General features: G+C 41.8%; 2 protein-coding genes across 3 annotated transcripts; one reads left to right on the top strand and one right to left on the bottom strand.

The window, feature by feature from the left end:
- Positions 1-325: 325 nt before the first annotated feature.
- Positions 326-13198, bottom strand: ttc13 (tetratricopeptide repeat domain 13). Of its 2 annotated transcripts, none has more exons than XM_020103730.2 (23): positions 12879-13198; positions 11205-11299; positions 10391-10466; positions 10220-10290; positions 9799-9864; positions 8967-9059; positions 8044-8160; positions 7850-7960; positions 7298-7380; positions 7020-7161; positions 6729-6903; positions 6396-6552; positions 5810-5940; positions 5592-5724; positions 5025-5117; positions 4721-4804; positions 4430-4514; positions 4150-4256; positions 3711-3846; positions 3011-3090; positions 2849-2927; positions 2690-2769; positions 326-2530 (listed from the first exon to the last, which is right to left on the bottom strand). In XM_020103730.2, the coding sequence occupies exons 1-23, from the start codon at positions 13078-13080 to the stop codon at positions 2416-2418; spliced, it is 2511 nt and encodes an 836-aa protein (XP_019959289.2). In that variant the 5' UTR covers positions 13081-13198; the 3' UTR covers positions 326-2415. The 2 variants fall into 2 exon arrangements, with proteins under 2 accessions (XP_019959289.2, XP_019959288.2); XM_020103729.2 differs by having other exon boundaries at positions 4150-4259; positions 12879-13186.
- An 840-nt stretch (positions 13199-14038) lies between these two features.
- On the top strand, positions 14039-16558 carry arv1 (ARV1 homolog, fatty acid homeostasis modulator). The gene is made up of 5 exons (XM_020103703.2): positions 14039-14208; positions 14720-14839; positions 15078-15231; positions 15605-15829; positions 16134-16558. Exons 1-5 carry the CDS (start codon positions 14077-14079, stop codon positions 16256-16258), a joined length of 756 nt encoding a protein of 251 aa, XP_019959262.2. The 5' UTR covers positions 14039-14076; the 3' UTR covers positions 16259-16558.
- Positions 16559-17171: the final 613 nt, after the last annotated feature.

Genomic DNA, 17171 nt, shown 5'->3' with positions numbered 1-17171 from the left:
GAGAATAATCAGAATCAGAAATCTTTTATTAATCCCCGGAGGAAAATTCAAACGTCACAAAGCTGATTAGTGAAACGTTATTGTGTCGGAGAGAAGCGTGACAGGGATTAGATGTCAACACTCCGTCTGGTTGATCTGGTTCAGGAAGAATAATGCCTTTATTGTCATTGAGCAGGGTGTATAATATAATTATAGAGCCGCTCCTTCACTGTGCAAACATACGAGTACAAAAATACTAAAAAGTTATAAAAAGTTATACACACACTCAGAGAGAGAGAGAGAGACACACACAGAAATGTTTCCCAAAGACGACAAGAGTAGCTGATAAAGTTGTCAACCAGTTTTATTGACTAAAACATTCGTTCACTCATTCATTTAAAAAGAAATTCCCTCCTTCCAGTTTTAGGCTTCAAGATTTCAGGTCGTGCACTCGTCCCTGCAGCGACTCGTGACTGGAGCAGCCAGTGCAAAAACAGATAAACATTAAAACCCATCAGAACAATCGTTGATGTGAAAAAGAAAAGTGACACAAAGCAAAACCAGTGTCAGCCATTCACTGTCAGTGATGCAGGAAAATGAAAAAGATCGAATGAGAAGATCAACAAACTGGACATTCAGTGATATGTTAAAGGCCTCTTCATCATAAACGTTTAAATAAGAAGGAAATGAAATTTGTTCGAGGGACTCAATACTTTGAAATGAGCACTTTTCTCCTTGTGCTTAAACTCAGATTGACGAGTCGTTCAAATATCCGACAGCAGCCGCACACGTAGCCTCAGACCCTTCAGCGTTCAGTTTCATGAGGTTACTGCACGTCACATCTTCCCTCACACGAGTTTTCCAGATTTAAACACATTTTCATAAAACATCAGTGTAATTCCATGAAAACTATAAAAATCCAGTGAGTTAGATATCTGTGAGCTTGTTGAGATGTCTTTCAAAGCAGGTTTAAGGAATGATCGCAAAGGAAATAACAGTTGCTGTGTGCTTTTCTATTTCACTTTTAATTAATCCTCAACAAGATAAACCAGTCAGAGAAGTCAGGGAACATTCAGGAGCTCTTATTTTGTGGCTTCTACTGGAGGATCAATCGTTGCTCATTATATTTTAAAGGTAATATAGAATTTAATAAAAATCAATGGTTATTTTCTTTTTCAAGTTAATTATGAATTATAAATTGATTGATTGTCTCGTTTGTCAATATCTCCGAACTTTCTCTAAAATCTCTGACTGTCACTCTTGCTTCAGTTCAGAAACTCTTCTTTGTACCAACCCGTCACTGGTCACAGTAAAAGAAACCAGAAGTTCAGCCCAAGAAAAGAGAAGTGACACTTCCACTGCGAGCGTTGAGAAAACAAACTAAGAAGAGACACTAGCTACGAGGATCCACAGTGGAATTCAACCGCCGAGGTTTTGTTTCTTGTCTCTTGAAAATCCCTCAGCTCCTTCTCTGCTGACAGGCTGGAGCACAGCAGCGGTTTGAAGAGGCAGAAGTTTAAAGTGCCAATTACGATCTTCAACGTTAAATTAAAAAAAACTTTAATACGTAACAGCGTCGATTCAAAACTTAAATAACCAGACATGAAGATGAAAATTCAACATTCGTGGTGAACTAAAACTAGGGATTTTGTCTGTGCGATGACAGATTGTTCGTGCTGATGAGTTTTGTGCTTTGGGTGTTTGAGCGTCAGGCCGAGAGAGAGAGAGCGAGCGAGCGAGAGAGAGAGAGAGCGAGAGGGAGAGAGAGCGAGAGAGAGAGAATCAGGTTTCAGCCAAACTAACGGACACATCCTGCTTCAATGCTCTCTGTCATTTCTCAGTCTGGAAACACAAAGACCAACTCAAAGTATCGTTGTGAAAGACGCCAAATATTCAGTTCTCGTTAAAACTGATCCGCTATTAAACTTTATGAAAATATATACTTAGAAATAAATCAGCGTGGATCCGAGAAGCTTCAACAGAAAACCACGTTTTGGATTCTGTCATATTTGGGTGGACTTGGTAGTATTTGTTCCTTCCTGCTCGAGATCTAATTATCCAATTAAAGAAAGGTCTCACTAACTGTGGCTCTTTGCTGTTGACTGTGGTGGTGATTTAAATAGAATTAAAGCAAATTTGAAAAAAAAAACTTCCCAGCTGCGATGTTAGGAGTCGTGTGCGAAGAAGCGTTGAAGGGAAGATGACAGAGAACAAAGCAGGAGTGTGTTTGGAAATTAAACTAATCAAAGTTTTAATTGGAAAAAACAAATAATGGTCTGATCTTCTTTTTTAAAATTCAAATAATAATCATTAAAGCCGAGTTGATTTGAGTCCGGTTCAGTTTGGGTTGAGGAAGAAATAAAAGTCACGTTGTTCTGCCCAGTGTAGAAGCTCTATCTTTAAGACTTTAGCGAACAGACCCGCCTCCAGAAGTCGTTAAGACTTCTTTGGACAGTGTGAAGACGAGTCTGTGTTTAGAACCTCGATCATCGTTCTGGTCGACGGGAACGTCTCTGCCACGGATGGAAGACTCTGGTACCAGCTCGGTAAACTGAGGAGGAAGAAGAGATGTGAGGTGAGACAAGGAAAGGAAGGATAAGGAGAGGAAAGGAAAGGTAAAGTTGTGAAGTTAAGGTAAGGTAAGTCAAGGAAAGGAAAAATAAGGAAAGGAAAGGAAAGTAAAGGAAAGGTTTGAAGAAGAACTCCCCACCTTTTAAGATTCATCCAGATCTTTGCTGTTTTACTGAAGCTCTCTGGACTGGGTGTGGTCATAGCTTCAAAATCCACCAGCTGAAACGAACCCAACCCAAACGGTTCAGAAGACTCAGACATGAGAACCGACACGAATGTGAAGGGGCTTCATCGTTACCTTTCCTTTAGGGATCCTACCGACGACCTCTTTCCCGCTGGCCATCAGCGCCCCCATCACAACTGAGTACGCCACCACGCTGAGGACACACACACACATCACGGAGACGCATCAACTCACCGTCCCTCGTCGTTTATTTAAAGCTGTTTCAACAGAATTTACCTGGATCCTCTGGAGAGGGGCATGAGGTTGCAGAAGTAATAAACCAAGGAGAGGATGAGGTTACACAAGGCGTCTGCATCCTGACAGAACAAATCAGAGTCAGCTGTACAGACAAACTGTTTCTACAGACACGTCTCCTTCATTTACACTTTATCCAGACACACACTCAGGGCTGCAGACAGAACGAGACGAGATGAACGTTTGTTTTGTTGCAGGTATCAGTTTCAGAGTGAATATCTATGTCCTGTAGTTACAACAGGAGAAGTGTTGTGTTATCTGTGTAAATGAGATAATAGCAGGAACAGGGGACGGGTTGATTCCCAGCAGTGTTGATTTCTCATTTCTATAAGGGTGTGATAAAATTTCTCTGATACTCACTGAGGTGAGACATGAACGTGTAAAAAGATGAATACATTCTGCTCAAAGAATTAATTTCCTGTCTAGAGAACTGAAATCTGTGATATCCCTGCAGAGGAGAAGAAACCAGAGGTGGAAAAACTTTCAAATAAATATTTTTTCCCCCTTTTTGTTCATGAAATGTCATAAAATGGAGAAACAGAGAAGAGACAGACTCTTTTTTCTAAAACGTCAACATGACATCTTACAATTACTTGTTTGACAGAAACAGAACCAAATTTTAAACATTCTTAATTTACAGGAAGATAAAAACTTGGGAAAAAGAATCCAGGTTAAATCTTACCCCCAGTTCTGTGGAGAGCATTAACGCTTTTCCTTTGGCTGTGAGGTCTTTATAGATGGACTCGATCTCTGACTGGTACTGCTGGGTTCGCTCTTCTGTCGTCTGCGTCTCCACTGAGAACAACATGTTGCCCACCCTGAAACACAGAAAACAATACACAGGGCAAGAATTTAACTAATCAGACGTCACTTCAGCTTCTTCAGTCGTTATGATCCAAATTAACTGGAAATCTTCAGCACAACAGAAGAGAAAAAAAACGAATAAAATCTAAATTAGATCTGAAATTTGGTTCAGGATCGATTTAAAATCTGGACCCAGTAGATTCAATGTAGTTTCTGAAGTTGTCTGCTGCACTGATCATTTTAATTTCAACAGATTTTCTTCAGCGTGATGAAGCGAGTGTATAAAACTATAAAATGAAAAAAAAAAAAAATCTTGCCTGTCTCCGGTGATGGTGATGGTAAAACCATCGTACTCTTTCCCAGCATCCTTCATGCTCGGAACCTTGGAGTTGACTGTGAAGCCATCTCTGGTTTTACTGTTGAACTGCTTCAGAAAATAAACACAAAAAACACACACACACATAACCTTCCTGGGTTTTTGATGCTGAACGATGATGTTTTGCAATATATTAAATATAAATTTGAGACTAAATCTACTGCATCTTCGGTTAATTTGCTCCAACATTACTTTTGTTCCTGTATTTCCCTCCTCTTTACCTTCATTATGGGCAGAAGATCTTCTACTTTGTTGACATTTTCAAGAGCCTGTCGGACTTCTAGTAAACCTCTGGGGTTGTACGCCCTGTGAGACATTATTAACACATATTTGTCACAAAGACGCTGAAAAAACAGATATAAAAACATTCACATACTTCCTCAACACTTTCCTGTGAAATGAAAACAGCCCAGAGTAATTTACATGATGCTCCCTTGTAGGAAGTGGCGAGCGTATTAACACAACGGCAGTTTGTCAGTGAATGAAAGGAAAGAGGTTTAGCTGTAGTTCACCCGTGGTACACCAGTATTCTGTCTTTGATAAAGTCCAGGATGTTGTCAAAGTAAGCCAGGTATCGGATGTTGATAATCTGTCCCCTGAGGAAAGAGAAGAAAGATCAAAAGGCATGTCAACATGGTGGCAGGAGTCAACATGTCAGGAACAAGACCACAGGAAGTGAAAATTGGAATTTTAAACACAAATTTTTGGGGCTAAACCGATGAGATGAACCCAAAGGTCGAGGACACGAGGAAATTCAAGTCACACGAGGGACTCATGAGAGTCTGAGCACATCCTCGGGGGGGATCAGCTCGTTACCTGATGAGGTTGATGTGATTGTTGAAGCCTCGGCTGAGACTCCTGGCAGGCATCTGGTCTAACCACAAAACAGGCTGGTCTGGATCAGCGATCCTACGAGCACACACAGAGAAACCTGTTTAGTTTGCCAACGGTGAAATTCAATAACTAAAAGGTTTCCTTTGTTATTTTCTATGATCATATCGTGAAAATGGCTGAAATCTAGAATGATCTATCATTTTTATGGAAGACTCATATATTGAACATTTGTCTTCATCCCTAAATCTTTTGGGTTTTAAGGTTAATTTCCCGGAGACAATTACGATTCAACAGTTGCTCCTGAACGTCTCCTGGAATACGTAGACTCACATTTTTATGTGTTTTGGTAATAGTCAATCCTTCCAAACCACAGCAGCACTACTACTTTAACAGTAATTTAAAACTAAAATGTCTTTCTTTGGTCAGTAAAATATCTGTCGTCACCGTATTAAACTGTCAAATTACATCAGTCTATAAAGTTTATTACGCCACATCTTTATTTAAAGTAATTTGCCCTTTGAATAGTTTTGTTTTTAGTTGTTATCTCACCTTCTCCATTTAACAGCTATATCAAACATGTCTCTCCACTGCATTTGCCTGGTCTTGCCGTTGACTCGCACTTTGGAGTTGCTCCATGTTCGATGCATGGCCTGCATGACCTCCAGCGTTGCTAAACCCATGGCTGAAAAAGAGATGTACATTATTTATTTACCCCCGTTATTTACACCTAAATGATCTTTATGAGCGGCAGCGTTTGTCACCGGCACCTCTGTGTATTCTCCTGTTCGGTAGGAAACCAGGAGTGTCATATTGCATTAGCGCCCCCAGATGGTCGGCCGTGCATATCAGTTTCTGAACTTCGCTGCTGTAGCTGTCGAAGTTCTGCGGCAGCACGTCCCTGCAAACCACAGAGAGGAGAGGATGACACAGAGGATGAACTTCATCAAAGCTTATACGAGAAGTGAGCAGATTTTACTTCTACTGCGGCTACCTGTCAAACCTCTGAAACGTCTTTATGAGACCAAAGAAACTATTTTCATTTTGCTGACAGAGGCATAAAAACACTTGGGCATTAATGTCATGAGGAAAGACCGCAGGTGTTTGCTTTCAACCACTAGACTCTGACTGCCTCAGCTCTGAGCTCAGAAAAATTGCTTCCAACTGCAGCTCAAGATATTTGGGTGGTGATGGAACCAGATTTCCTACAGAAGACGAGCTGGAGGTGAAGCGAAGGGCAACCTGTAAGATCTTCAAATAAAACCAACCAATCTTCCCTGTGTGTGGTTTCGTTTGCGTTTTGATCTCAGGGCTACGTTAACAGGGACAAGGAATAAAAACCAGTGTGTGACCTACTTGATATGTGGCTGCAGGCCGGGCTGCTCTTCATAGTCTTCTATTAGAAAAGGCAGGTTCTTGGCCCAGTGATTCTTGAAGTTTCCTGGTAAATCCTGGTCCACGTTGTATTCCGCTACTGGGATGTCCAGGTGGGAGTGCAGGTAGCGAGAGTACTCTGGCAGAAAAACAAAACGAAAAGCAAAGCAGAGAGAGAATATAAGACATCACCTAAAATAACAACCACCAGGGATTTGTTTCAGTCAGAAGACTTGTTCATCATCACTGACCGTTTGAATACACTAAACATAAACTCTGCTAAACTGAATATATAGCGTGAGGGGAAACACCCACCTCTGAGGTACTTCACTTTGAGGTATTCAGAGCTGGCCTTCTGTCCCAGCAGAGGATCGTTCAACATGACTTTAGTCTGAGCTTTGATCCCCTCGTAGAACTGCCCCATGGCCACGTGGCTCAACCCCTTCATGTACTGGCACACCTCGTTATAGGGCTCCAACTGAAGACACCTCTGAGGAAAGACCGAACAAGAGGACACGAGGAGTGAACTGTGCATCTGTTGCTGAAGCTGGAGTTTATTCCTGCGGCTCAAAGTGCAGTTTGGATGAATCTTGTGAACTCCTCTACCTTGAAGTTGCCTATGGCCTCCTGCAGGGAGCCGTGGTGGTAGAGCATCATGCCTCGGAGCTGGAGAGACTGGATGTGGTTCTGGTTCAACATGAGAGCTTTCTGGAAACTCTCCATAGCTGACTCAAAATCACCCAGCTCTCTGAAAAGAGGAAGAAGACACCAAAAGAGCTGGTAAGTAAAGCATGAAAGGTGTGACTCTCATATCCCGGAATAAAAAGGACAAACTGAATTTTTCCATACAAGTTTGAAATCCAGAAACAATAGCGCTGCTGTACCTGTACGCCTGACCTAGGCTCTTATATGCATCTATGAAGTCAGGCTTGAACTTCAGTGCCTCTTTGAAAGTCTCGATAGCTTCCTGATGAGAGAAAACACAGCAACCTTTCACACACTGCCAACAAAAAAAGGAAACTGCAATAAGGAACATCAAGAGCGTAAGTTGTGACTCAGCGGGTCGTTCAGACATTTTGCAGAACAGACTGCACGATGTGGTCATTTGTGAAAATCAGGTTCAAAACCCAGACTCAGAAAGTAGAACACGGAGCATGCAAGCAACACAATGAGCTTCTGCTTCGTCCATCTCATAACTGATCGTGAACAACAATCTGTTTATCTTACTCAAGAAAACTCCTTTCAATTGTTCTCTTTTTTAAATGGATTTCCATGAAGATTTGTGTCCGTACTGTAGTTAAGAGTTAAGAAAGGCCTCTAAGGGAAACATTTCCAGTCATTTTGCACTTTAAGTTGGCAAAAACAAATGTTTAAACATTAATGAATAATCAAAGCATAAAAATAAATATTCCAAGTGGCTCAAAAGAAGAACTCACCTTGAGCATGCCTCTGTGGAAGAAGGTGAGGCCCTTATAAAGCATGGCGATGGGCTGATTCTTCTTCAGCTCTAAAGACTGCTGGAAGTCCTCCATAGCTGCCACGTAGTCCTGGTGGGAAGGAGCAACACAGCGTCAGCGCACACACTCAAATGTTCACAAACATGCACATAGAGGGAGCTTAATCACCAAACCTCTGAAATGAAGAGCAGCGTTCCTCTGTGTCTGTAGAGTCGAGCGGACGGCTGCAGCTGGATGGCTTTGGTCAGATCGCCCAGAGCCTCACTGATACGACCCAGAGGAGACAGGATCTAAAGACACAACGGAAGCCAAGTAAATACTAAATGTCATGTCCAAGGACGTGGACAGGCTCCAGTATGTCCAGCACTCAGCTGCCAGGGTTCTCACCCTTACGAAGCCCTGGCAGCACATCACCCCCACCCCCTCATCCATCATCATTGGCTTCCTGTCAACTTCTGCATTCTTTACAAAACCTTCCTCCTCACCTTTAAAATCCCTACGTGCCCTGGCCCACAGTACACCTCTGGCCCACAGTACCCCTCTGGCCCACAGTACACCTCTGGCCCACAGTACCCCTCTGGCCCACAGTACCCCTCTGGCCCACACTACCCCTCTGGCCCACACTACCCCTCTGGCCCACACTACCCCTCTGGCCCACAGTACCCCTCTGGCCCACAGTACCCATCAACCCTCGTTCAACCCTGAGAAACAACGGTGACTTGGACTTCAGAGCGTCCTCTTCTCTTTAGGCTGCGCACAATCCATAAACATGACGCAACATAGTTTCTGCTGTTTACAACATTGATAATCTCTACTTACATCAGAGATAATATCAGTCTGTGCAAATCCCGCTATGAATAGAGCAGCTGATTAGACATCTAAACATAAACCTGATCGGACACTCTGGTATTTAATGATCCATTTCAGGTCACAAACAGCTCAGAAACCAGTTTAATGGTTTTATCAGCAACATTAGATCCATCGGTGCCAAGAGCTGGAGACTGTAAAGGGTGTTGTGTCAATTAAAAACTCTACCGGAGCGTTTAGAGTACCTTTTTATGATTATTGGAAACCTCTGAGCAGGTTCGGCTCTTACCTCTGCTCTCTGTTCGTAGACTTCTGGCCAGTTTGGCTCCAGCGTGATGACTCTGTTGAGCTCGTACAAAGCCAAGTCAGCATTCTTTATGTCCTGGCAAAGGGACAGAGCGAAGTCAGTTATATTTTATCGGTACAATGTTTATGTGTATATACATGTTTAATGCACCGACGGCTAAAAACAGCCATCAACATTTGTTTCTGCAGGGGAACACGTCCAGAGCTGCAGAGTCATGGCAGATTGAATTTGCTCTTATTGAATATCACACTGAGTTATTGTGGGTTTTCGCCTGAAACTGCTGTTGTCACCAAAATTCAGGATTCCATTACTGAGACAAATACAACTAAATGCATTCACATAAAACTTCCTAGTCTGCAGAATAAAGCTGTGGGCTTCAGAAAATGTGTAGAATTGTTTAAATCAGTTTTTAGATTTGACTGTTTTGGCACAAAACTAAACATGAAGAGGAAAATGAATTAAAATCAAACAATATGAAGACGTGTGAAATATGAATCAACTGATATGAATAATCAAAACACCTTAATTATGTGTTTTCTTTTGAAGCTAACTCTTCACTGACTTGACTTTAATTACAACCTAATCATTCAGTTTATGACGCTGTAAATGACTTGAATTCATGCGGCACATTTCATTTGTATTTTAATGCTTGATAAGTAAACGTTCTGTATTTATGTTGCTCATTTTCATTCCAGAGGGGGAAGATGTAGAGAAATTACAGGCCCATAAAACACAGAGCCAAGTGGCAAAACATAGAGAAATGAATGAAACTAAAATATACCTCGCTCTCCTGTGTAGTTATATTTGAACTCACCTGCAGACTTTTCTTTCCATAAGCTATCCCTCTCCCATAAATGGCACTGACCAGCTCCGGGTCACCCTGTAAAAAAAAGACATTAATCATTTAGAAAATATTATTGGTTTAACCCATCAACTGGGTTTTTATCACATTAAACATCTCAGACTGATGAGGACTATCTTAAATGACAGAAACCATATTTGTTTGCTTACTTGACACGTGCTTTGACATTTTAGTTCTAATGCTACAGCCAGCCACACACGTGGTTTAGACCTGTCATGTCGTCCATCTTTATAAACAGTCTTTAATTTGAAAGAAGCAGAGTTGAGTGTTTTTTCCATATGTGATGAAGGAACATCCTTCTTTCCTGACAGGTGTATTTTAAGTGAATATTAGCAGAAGGCGGTTGTCGTAAGTTAACTGGATGCAGACAAACCTGAAGTAAGAGGGAGAAATGTTTGATGGCTTCATCATAAAGACCGTTGCCGATCAAAACGTAGCCTATAGCTGCAACGAGAGGACAGATGATGATGAATCCAAACCATTCAGTTCTGCAGAAATATTTTTGGTTTGTGATACATCCTGTACGATGAACTTTCTAACTTACCAAGTTCTTCATTTGTGTTGTGGTTAACCACGGGGAAGGGGATTTTCTTCTGCTCTATAAACAACTTGGCCTGGTTCTGCAAGAGATGGAGAAAAAAATATATATATACGAAACTTCAGGGGACGGCACAGGAAGGAAACTACAAAACTGTCACTTTGACAAAGTGAAAGAACAGAAGATTACGAGATCACAACACTAAGTCTCAAGGCTGGAGTCGCTTAAAACCTGTTTTCTGTTTCTTTGAAAGTGTTACAATCGAGTGACACCAGCAGAGAAGTGGATGAAAACATCTATCAAGGACATTTCTGCAAGATAAAAGGTTTTTTAAACGAGCCTTTCAGCATCTCTCAAGGTGACACCGAGCAATGTGTTTACCATAACAGGATGCAAGTGTGTGCAAATGTTGCTGTGGCAGCATTTTGTGTAGATAATCAGATAGGTCGAGCAGAACAAGGAACAGCAGCTAAATCATCAGCCACTGGCATTCAGTCAAATGTCAGAGGTCTGTTTCTCTTTTCCACACATGCGCGTCCAAATTTCAACTTCGTCCAAAAAATATTCACTTTCAGGCTTTAAAAATATTATATGACTTGGTCTCCAGTGCTTCTACAAGTGCAACAAAGTCCTGATCACACAAAACCACAAATGCTGAAAGTCTGAGGTGCAGCAGAGTTGAAACTTCCACCAGTCAAGCAATATTTTTCAGCTTGGATTCAAACTATTTTAAACTATCTTCGACACACGGTGTCTGTTGATTTGCATGTGTCTGTGTGTGTGTGTCTGTGTGTGTCTGTGTGTGTGTGTGTGTTCTCACCAGGATTTTCTCTGCATTAAGAGAGAAGACTGACTCGCAGGGCGGGTTGCTTCCCTCCTCACAGTCTGGGTCTTCTAACTGTAAAATTGATGACTCTAAAAGACAAACGTTCACAACACAACCTTAACTATCTTTACATATTTCAGACCATTGTATGTATGACAATAGATTAATACGTTTTAAAACAAATGGCAGTCAAAGAACTGGTTTTCCCAGTTTGGTTAATGGACAGCGAGGTGCACTAATTTTACCATAACACAGAGAAAACTACTGCCATCATAACATCATGTCTCTTAATTTATCTGTGGTAAAACGTAGGACATCGGTTCATCAGTCATTTCTTCATTATTACAGTGGAATTTATTCTACCGGCTTTCAAAAACCCAACATTTAGTTTAACATCACATGTGATGAATGGTATCAGCAGACAATCACATTGGAGACTCTGCTAGTTTGAGCATTTTGCTCAACAAAAGCAGATGAACTGATTATCAAACATATGTTTCACTTGGGTGCAAACATACAAGAAGTAGAAGTGCTGTGGAATTTTAACAAAACGGAATATCTCTGCAGTTCAACACACATTCATTCAACCACGGAGCAGTAGATCAGCTGCAGGACGTCAGCCCGCACAACCAGTTGCTATTCTCTCAGTCCTCTTTTACCAAACTGCAACGAGACAGGGAGCCATAAAAACTGTAGTTTAACAGAAACTACAGCTCTGTGCATAATGAATACCCAGTTGGCAGTTTATTAGGAACACTAAGCAGAAATGAATGCAGTCTAATATTGCAATCCTGCAATAAATCCCACTTTCATTGGGGTTGTAGCTGCAGTTTCTGCTGAGGCTGCTTTAGAGAGGTGGTGATTCATTTTTACGGATGTGGGGTCAGATATAATTTTTTTTGTGTGTGACCACATTAAACTTAATCCTCAAATATAACCATACAATTTAACCAGCAGCAGCCTCTCCATTATATTTGTATAACAACAAGTGAATGTTGTAAACTTCATGAAGGGGGGAGGGTTCTTTGCAGCAGAGAAGTTATTATCATGCAGCTTTTCCTCATTGACAGGCTGAATAACAGTAACACACACCTGTCAGTGCATCACGTGTGAACACGAGAGGGACCGAATGATGCAACACAATTCAACAGCACTAGAATATATTCTACACTGCTGCACGAGCATCACATTCCTATGCAGGGTGTTATCCTAATACCTGAGTGTGTGTCTGTGTGTGTGTATATATATATATATGTGTGTGAGTGTAGAATACAACAGAAGCACATCACCATCTTTTTAACAACAACACACTTGCTGTCAGGGAATGCAGAACTAAAACTGCATGTTTTTTGACAGGAGTCTGGTTCACACCTCTCCAGAGAAGAAGTTATAAACGTTATAGTCTCATTAAAATACTCTCTCTCTCTCTCTCTACTCTCTGACCTCCATTGTTGGTTTAAAATCCAGTTTAACCTCCGGCGGGGTGACAGCAGGAGCGGATCTCCTCTGCTCCGTCACCGCTTGTTGACATTAGCTGTTATTAGCCTAGCTAGCTAGCTAACGGTAGCTCTCCGGCTATGAGCTAGCCGGCGAGCCTCCGCGGTAGTACCGGTGGGGTTGGGGGGGGGAGGACGTGTCGAGGTGGCGGGCGATGCGGAGGCACTTTACCGCAGTCGGACGCGTACTCCTCCCACTCGGACAGCGAGCTGCAGCCCTGCCGGTGGAGCTCGTTGTTGAACAGCGTCAGGGCGGAGAAGTGCTCGGTGGAGACGGAGGCGCGGCTCAGGCAGAGCAGCGAGAGGACGAGCAAGGCGGCGGAGGCGGCGGCGGCGGCGGCGGCGGCCCGGCTACCGGGGGCCATGTTGCTCATGTGTGACAAGCACCGAGCGGAAGCTGCCGCAGCGCCACCGCCGAGAGCTGACTACATGTCCCGGCATGCTCTGCGGCTGTCAAACCGGTCCGTGCAAACGGCGTCAAGTAAACTAATCGAAACTTTTTCCTCCGGAAGCCTTTCAGAGTAAAATCACAAGTACGCGACTGTCACACTCCACAGGTGTAAAGTACTTTGGTTGTATCATTTTGTCAGGTACAAATATGATAGAACTGAAGTATATGCTTGACTAACCTGTCATTTGCCATTGTACTACTACTACTACTGCTGCTATTATCACATCAACCAGTTCTACTATCACTACCACAATAACAACTATTACTACATCAACTTTTACTACTACAACACCAACAACTACTACTTTAACTACAACAAAAACCTGTACTACTATTACTACATCAACAACATCAACCAGTTCAACTATAACTACCACAATAACAACTATTACTACATCAACTTTTACTACTACAACACCAACAACTACTACTTCAACAACAACATCAACCAGTTCTACTATCACTGCCATAATAACAACTATTACTACATCAACTTTTACTACTACAACAACAATAACTACTACTATAACTACCACAACAAAAACCTGTACTACTACTATTACTACATCAACAACATCAACCAGTTCTACTATCACAACCACAATAACAACTATTACTACATCAACTTTTACTACTACAACAACAATAACTACTTCAAATAATACCAATACTATTACTTCATCAACAACAAACTATACTTTTAATACAACAACAAAAACAACTGCTACTACTGTTGTGATCAATGAAAGTATATATATCTTATCTAATTAAAAGTGCTGCAGAAAGTAAAGTGTGATATAACATGTATAACATTTCACAAAAATATTTTCTCAACCTCTCACAATTTTGACAAACCAGTGCTTTTACTCTGAATGCGGGACTGTGAGCAGCCATCTTTCTTCCGGCTGCACAGTCCCTCATGCTAGCTTCTTCTCGTCTGTTTCCAGAGGAGATGATGGATAAACGTGTGTTTAGATGTGTTGAATGTAACGAGACAGCGACGGAGCTGCACCGGGATTACAGCAACAACATCCTGAAGATTACCATATGTGTAAGTTAACGATTCACGTGTTAAACTCGGGTTATCACCACGATGCTACTAGCTAACGAGTTTATAGCTCCATCATGTGAAGACCAGTGTATTTACTGTTGTCACATGTTGCCATGGTGTGTTTGGGATCGGGACTATTTGTTTTAAACTATAGTTTATAAGTATAAGAACCAATAAAGTAGTGAAATCAAACGTGAGCCAATGAAATATTAGCTTCATCCCTTTAACCAAGCTAATTAGCATCATCCCTAAGCAACAACACACACATAACTGGATAGTTGTAAGTAAATACGTTTTATTTATGAAGCACCTTTTAAAAAAACATTAAGATTAAAAACAGGAAACAACACAAACAATAGAAGAATAAAAACTATACAGAGGACGAGTTAAAACAATGGAACCACAGGGACAAGACCAACTTAAAATCAAATAGCACGTGTTTAAGAACTTCTTAAAACTGTTGACAGACTGTATTCTGTATAACTGAGTGTGTGTGTGTCTGTTTCTCCAGGAGTCCTGCCAAAAGCCAGTGGACAAGTACATAGAGTATGACCCAGTTATCATCTTGATTGATGCCATCTTGTGCAAGACGCAGGCGTTCAGGCACATTTTGTTCAACACAAGCTTGGATGTAAGTTACCTCATCTGCTGCATCTTTGAATCAAGAAAATAAGCGTAATGCGTTCCATCCTTCCTGGATTGTAAGCATCTTTATAAACATCGAGAAATAAATAATAATAAGAGGAAGAAGTGATAGTAAACTTATTCTGTCAGGTTAGTCATCGTGTTCGGGTTCTCTGGACTCGTATCCAGATCACTAGTGTTTCTCTTCAGGTCGTGATTGTGCCCCTTCTCCTCCGTCTTTCTAGATTCACTGGAAGTTGTGCGTGTTCTGCCTGCTGTGTGAGGCGTACCTCAGGTGGTCTCTGCTCCATGGCTCCAAACAGAGCAGTGACCCAGCCGACATCATACGGTACACCAAGGAGTGGGAGTTCTACGGCATGTTTGGATTGGCCGCCCTCGGTAAGATGATCATACGAGTGCTATGAAAAAGTATTTCTTTAAATTTACTGGTATCGTCTCTAACTATCTATTTATCTGCAGATTAATATCAGAAGTATAAAATATCAGAAGATGAAAAATGCTCATCACAATCAGCAGGGATTCACCAGAAGCTGAAATCAGAGAATGATTGATAACTTTGACAAATGACAGAAACGATGATCAAATTATGATGAAGTGGCCTCAGGGAAAAGGAATGATAAATCCTTGCTGCATGCTTTGAGTGGTGTTACAGGGAAAACACCTTGACACAGAGTGACTCTTGTTGATGCAACAATTTGATCTTTGTTTCTGAGAAGTCAGTCAGTGACTCGTCTTTATCTCGCTGCTGTAGAGCTGTCAGCGTTCTGCATCAGTGTGCTGTGGTTCCTCTGGGCGGTGGTGGGTCGTCTGCAGGGCGGGAAGCTGGAGCTGCGCCTGCTCCTCCGTGCTCTGCTGCTCTCCTGCTACGGGAAGGTCCTCCTCATCCCTGCCGTCATCTGGGAGCACGACTACTCCCCGCTCTGCCTCGGCCTCATCAAACTGTTTGTGCTCACTTCAAACTCACAGGCGATCAGAGGTATGAGAACATTTCTGTCTGAAGGGTTGATTCTATCCGTCCATCCATCAAATAACAAATTAAAGGTTGATCACGTAAACTTACATCAATCTGATCGGAACTACCTAAAATGACTGAAACCATATTTGACCACCTGTTAACATGGAGGAGGCTGAGTTTATGACCTATACTTCAGCCAGCCACCAGGGGTTGATCAAGCTGACTTAGCTTCAATTTTGGCTGACACTTTCTTCCTGTTTATTCCTTCTCTGTGTGATTTCAGAAGTTTTTAACATCTTTCACTCTCCTGCCTTTTTTTCTGCAGTGATCCTGAACAGCAGTAGACGTCTGTCACTGCTGGCTGTGTGTTTAGGCGTGCTGTCTGAGACCTGTGTGGCTCAGGCCTGTAAAAAGTTTCCATGGAGCATCCAGGAGATGTTGACAGACTGAGACTTAAGTCACTAATCTCAGGGAAGGACAAGTGACTGTGGACGTCAGCCTGTGACAGAGGCAGCGAGCCAGTTTTTAACGAACCTTCTGCTCAAACCTTCGGCACCTTCGGTTCCTGTGAGGCAGAGACGGATGCAAATGCCTTAATGAAATGTCTGCAGGTTGAGATAAAGAGCAGCAGAAGATATTTCTTTTCTCAGGATTTATATTGATTGCAGATATTTACGCCGGCAGACTGAAAAGGTGCTGGATCCTTGATCTTGTTCTTGAATTTAAGTTTTAAAGCGGACAATGAAGCAAGTCAAGATTCCAGTGTGTTTATTTCTGATCACTTTATCTGGAGAGGAGCTACGACATGAGGAGCATCCCATGATCTAAATTACTGTAACATGCTCTAATTCCTGGGTCATACAAACACAGAGGCTGAGGTTGTAAATAGACAATAACTCGTTCTCTGTGTGGACAGGACACTCTTCACATTCTGTAGCTCATTGGTGAAATTCTTACACTCACTCACACACAAGATAAATGTTGATACACAGGGTTGGTAAAGAAAACCTGTTGACTTTTGTCTTATTTACTTTTGTAACTGAGCTTATGAGCCACAACAAATAGCAGAATGGACACGAGAGAGCCAGCAAATTAGAATTAAACATGACAAAAACACGCCATAGCGGTACATGTATGATAGGGGCCATCACACGTGTTTATCTGTTGGGAGAATATTACTGGTTCCCCAGAAGAAAATATTTAGTTCAAAATTCTATAAAGTAAAAGCAGCAAATCCTCACGTTTGATAACTGACTATGATTATTTGATTAGAATCTTACCAGACATCTGATTTTAAATAATCATGATGAAACATGTTGATTAGCTTCAAACTTCAGCAGCTCTCCACCCACCGTCCCTGGAA

This window comes from Paralichthys olivaceus, chromosome 19 (assembly GCF_024713975.1).
Source record: "Paralichthys olivaceus isolate ysfri-2021 chromosome 19, ASM2471397v2, whole genome shotgun sequence".
In the NCBI taxonomy this organism is placed as follows: Eukaryota; Metazoa; Chordata; class Actinopteri; order Pleuronectiformes; family Paralichthyidae; genus Paralichthys; species Paralichthys olivaceus.
The sequence above is the reverse complement of the archived record's forward strand: the minus strand, read 5'-3'. Positions and strand labels throughout refer to the sequence as shown.

What these genes read in the sequence shown, in the direction of transcription:
- ttc13 (XM_020103729.2), bottom strand. Translation starts at nt 13,080, where the DNA reads ATGAGCAACATGGCCCCCGGTAGCCGGGCCGCCGCCGCCGCCGCCGCC. An exon ending in TCCACAGAGGCATGCTCAAG is followed by an intron (nt 7,381 to 7,849) that starts GTGAGTTCTTCT and finishes TTCTCTCATCAG; the next exon opens with GAAGCTATCGAGACTTTCAA. An exon ending in AATCACATCAACCTCATCAG is followed by an intron (nt 4,805 to 5,024) that starts GTAACGAGCTGA and finishes CTCTTTCCTCAG; the next exon opens with GGGACAGATTATCAACATCC.
- arv1 (XM_020103703.2), top strand. Translation starts at nt 14,077, where the DNA reads ATGCTAGCTTCTTCTCGTCTGTTTCCAGAGGAGATGATGGATAAACGT. An exon ending in GTTTGGATTGGCCGCCCTCG is followed by an intron (nt 15,232 to 15,604) that starts GTAAGATGATCA and finishes TCGCTGCTGTAG; the next exon opens with AGCTGTCAGCGTTCTGCATC. An exon ending in AAACTCACAGGCGATCAGAG is followed by an intron (nt 15,830 to 16,133) that starts GTATGAGAACAT and finishes TTTTTTCTGCAG; the next exon opens with TGATCCTGAACAGCAGTAGA.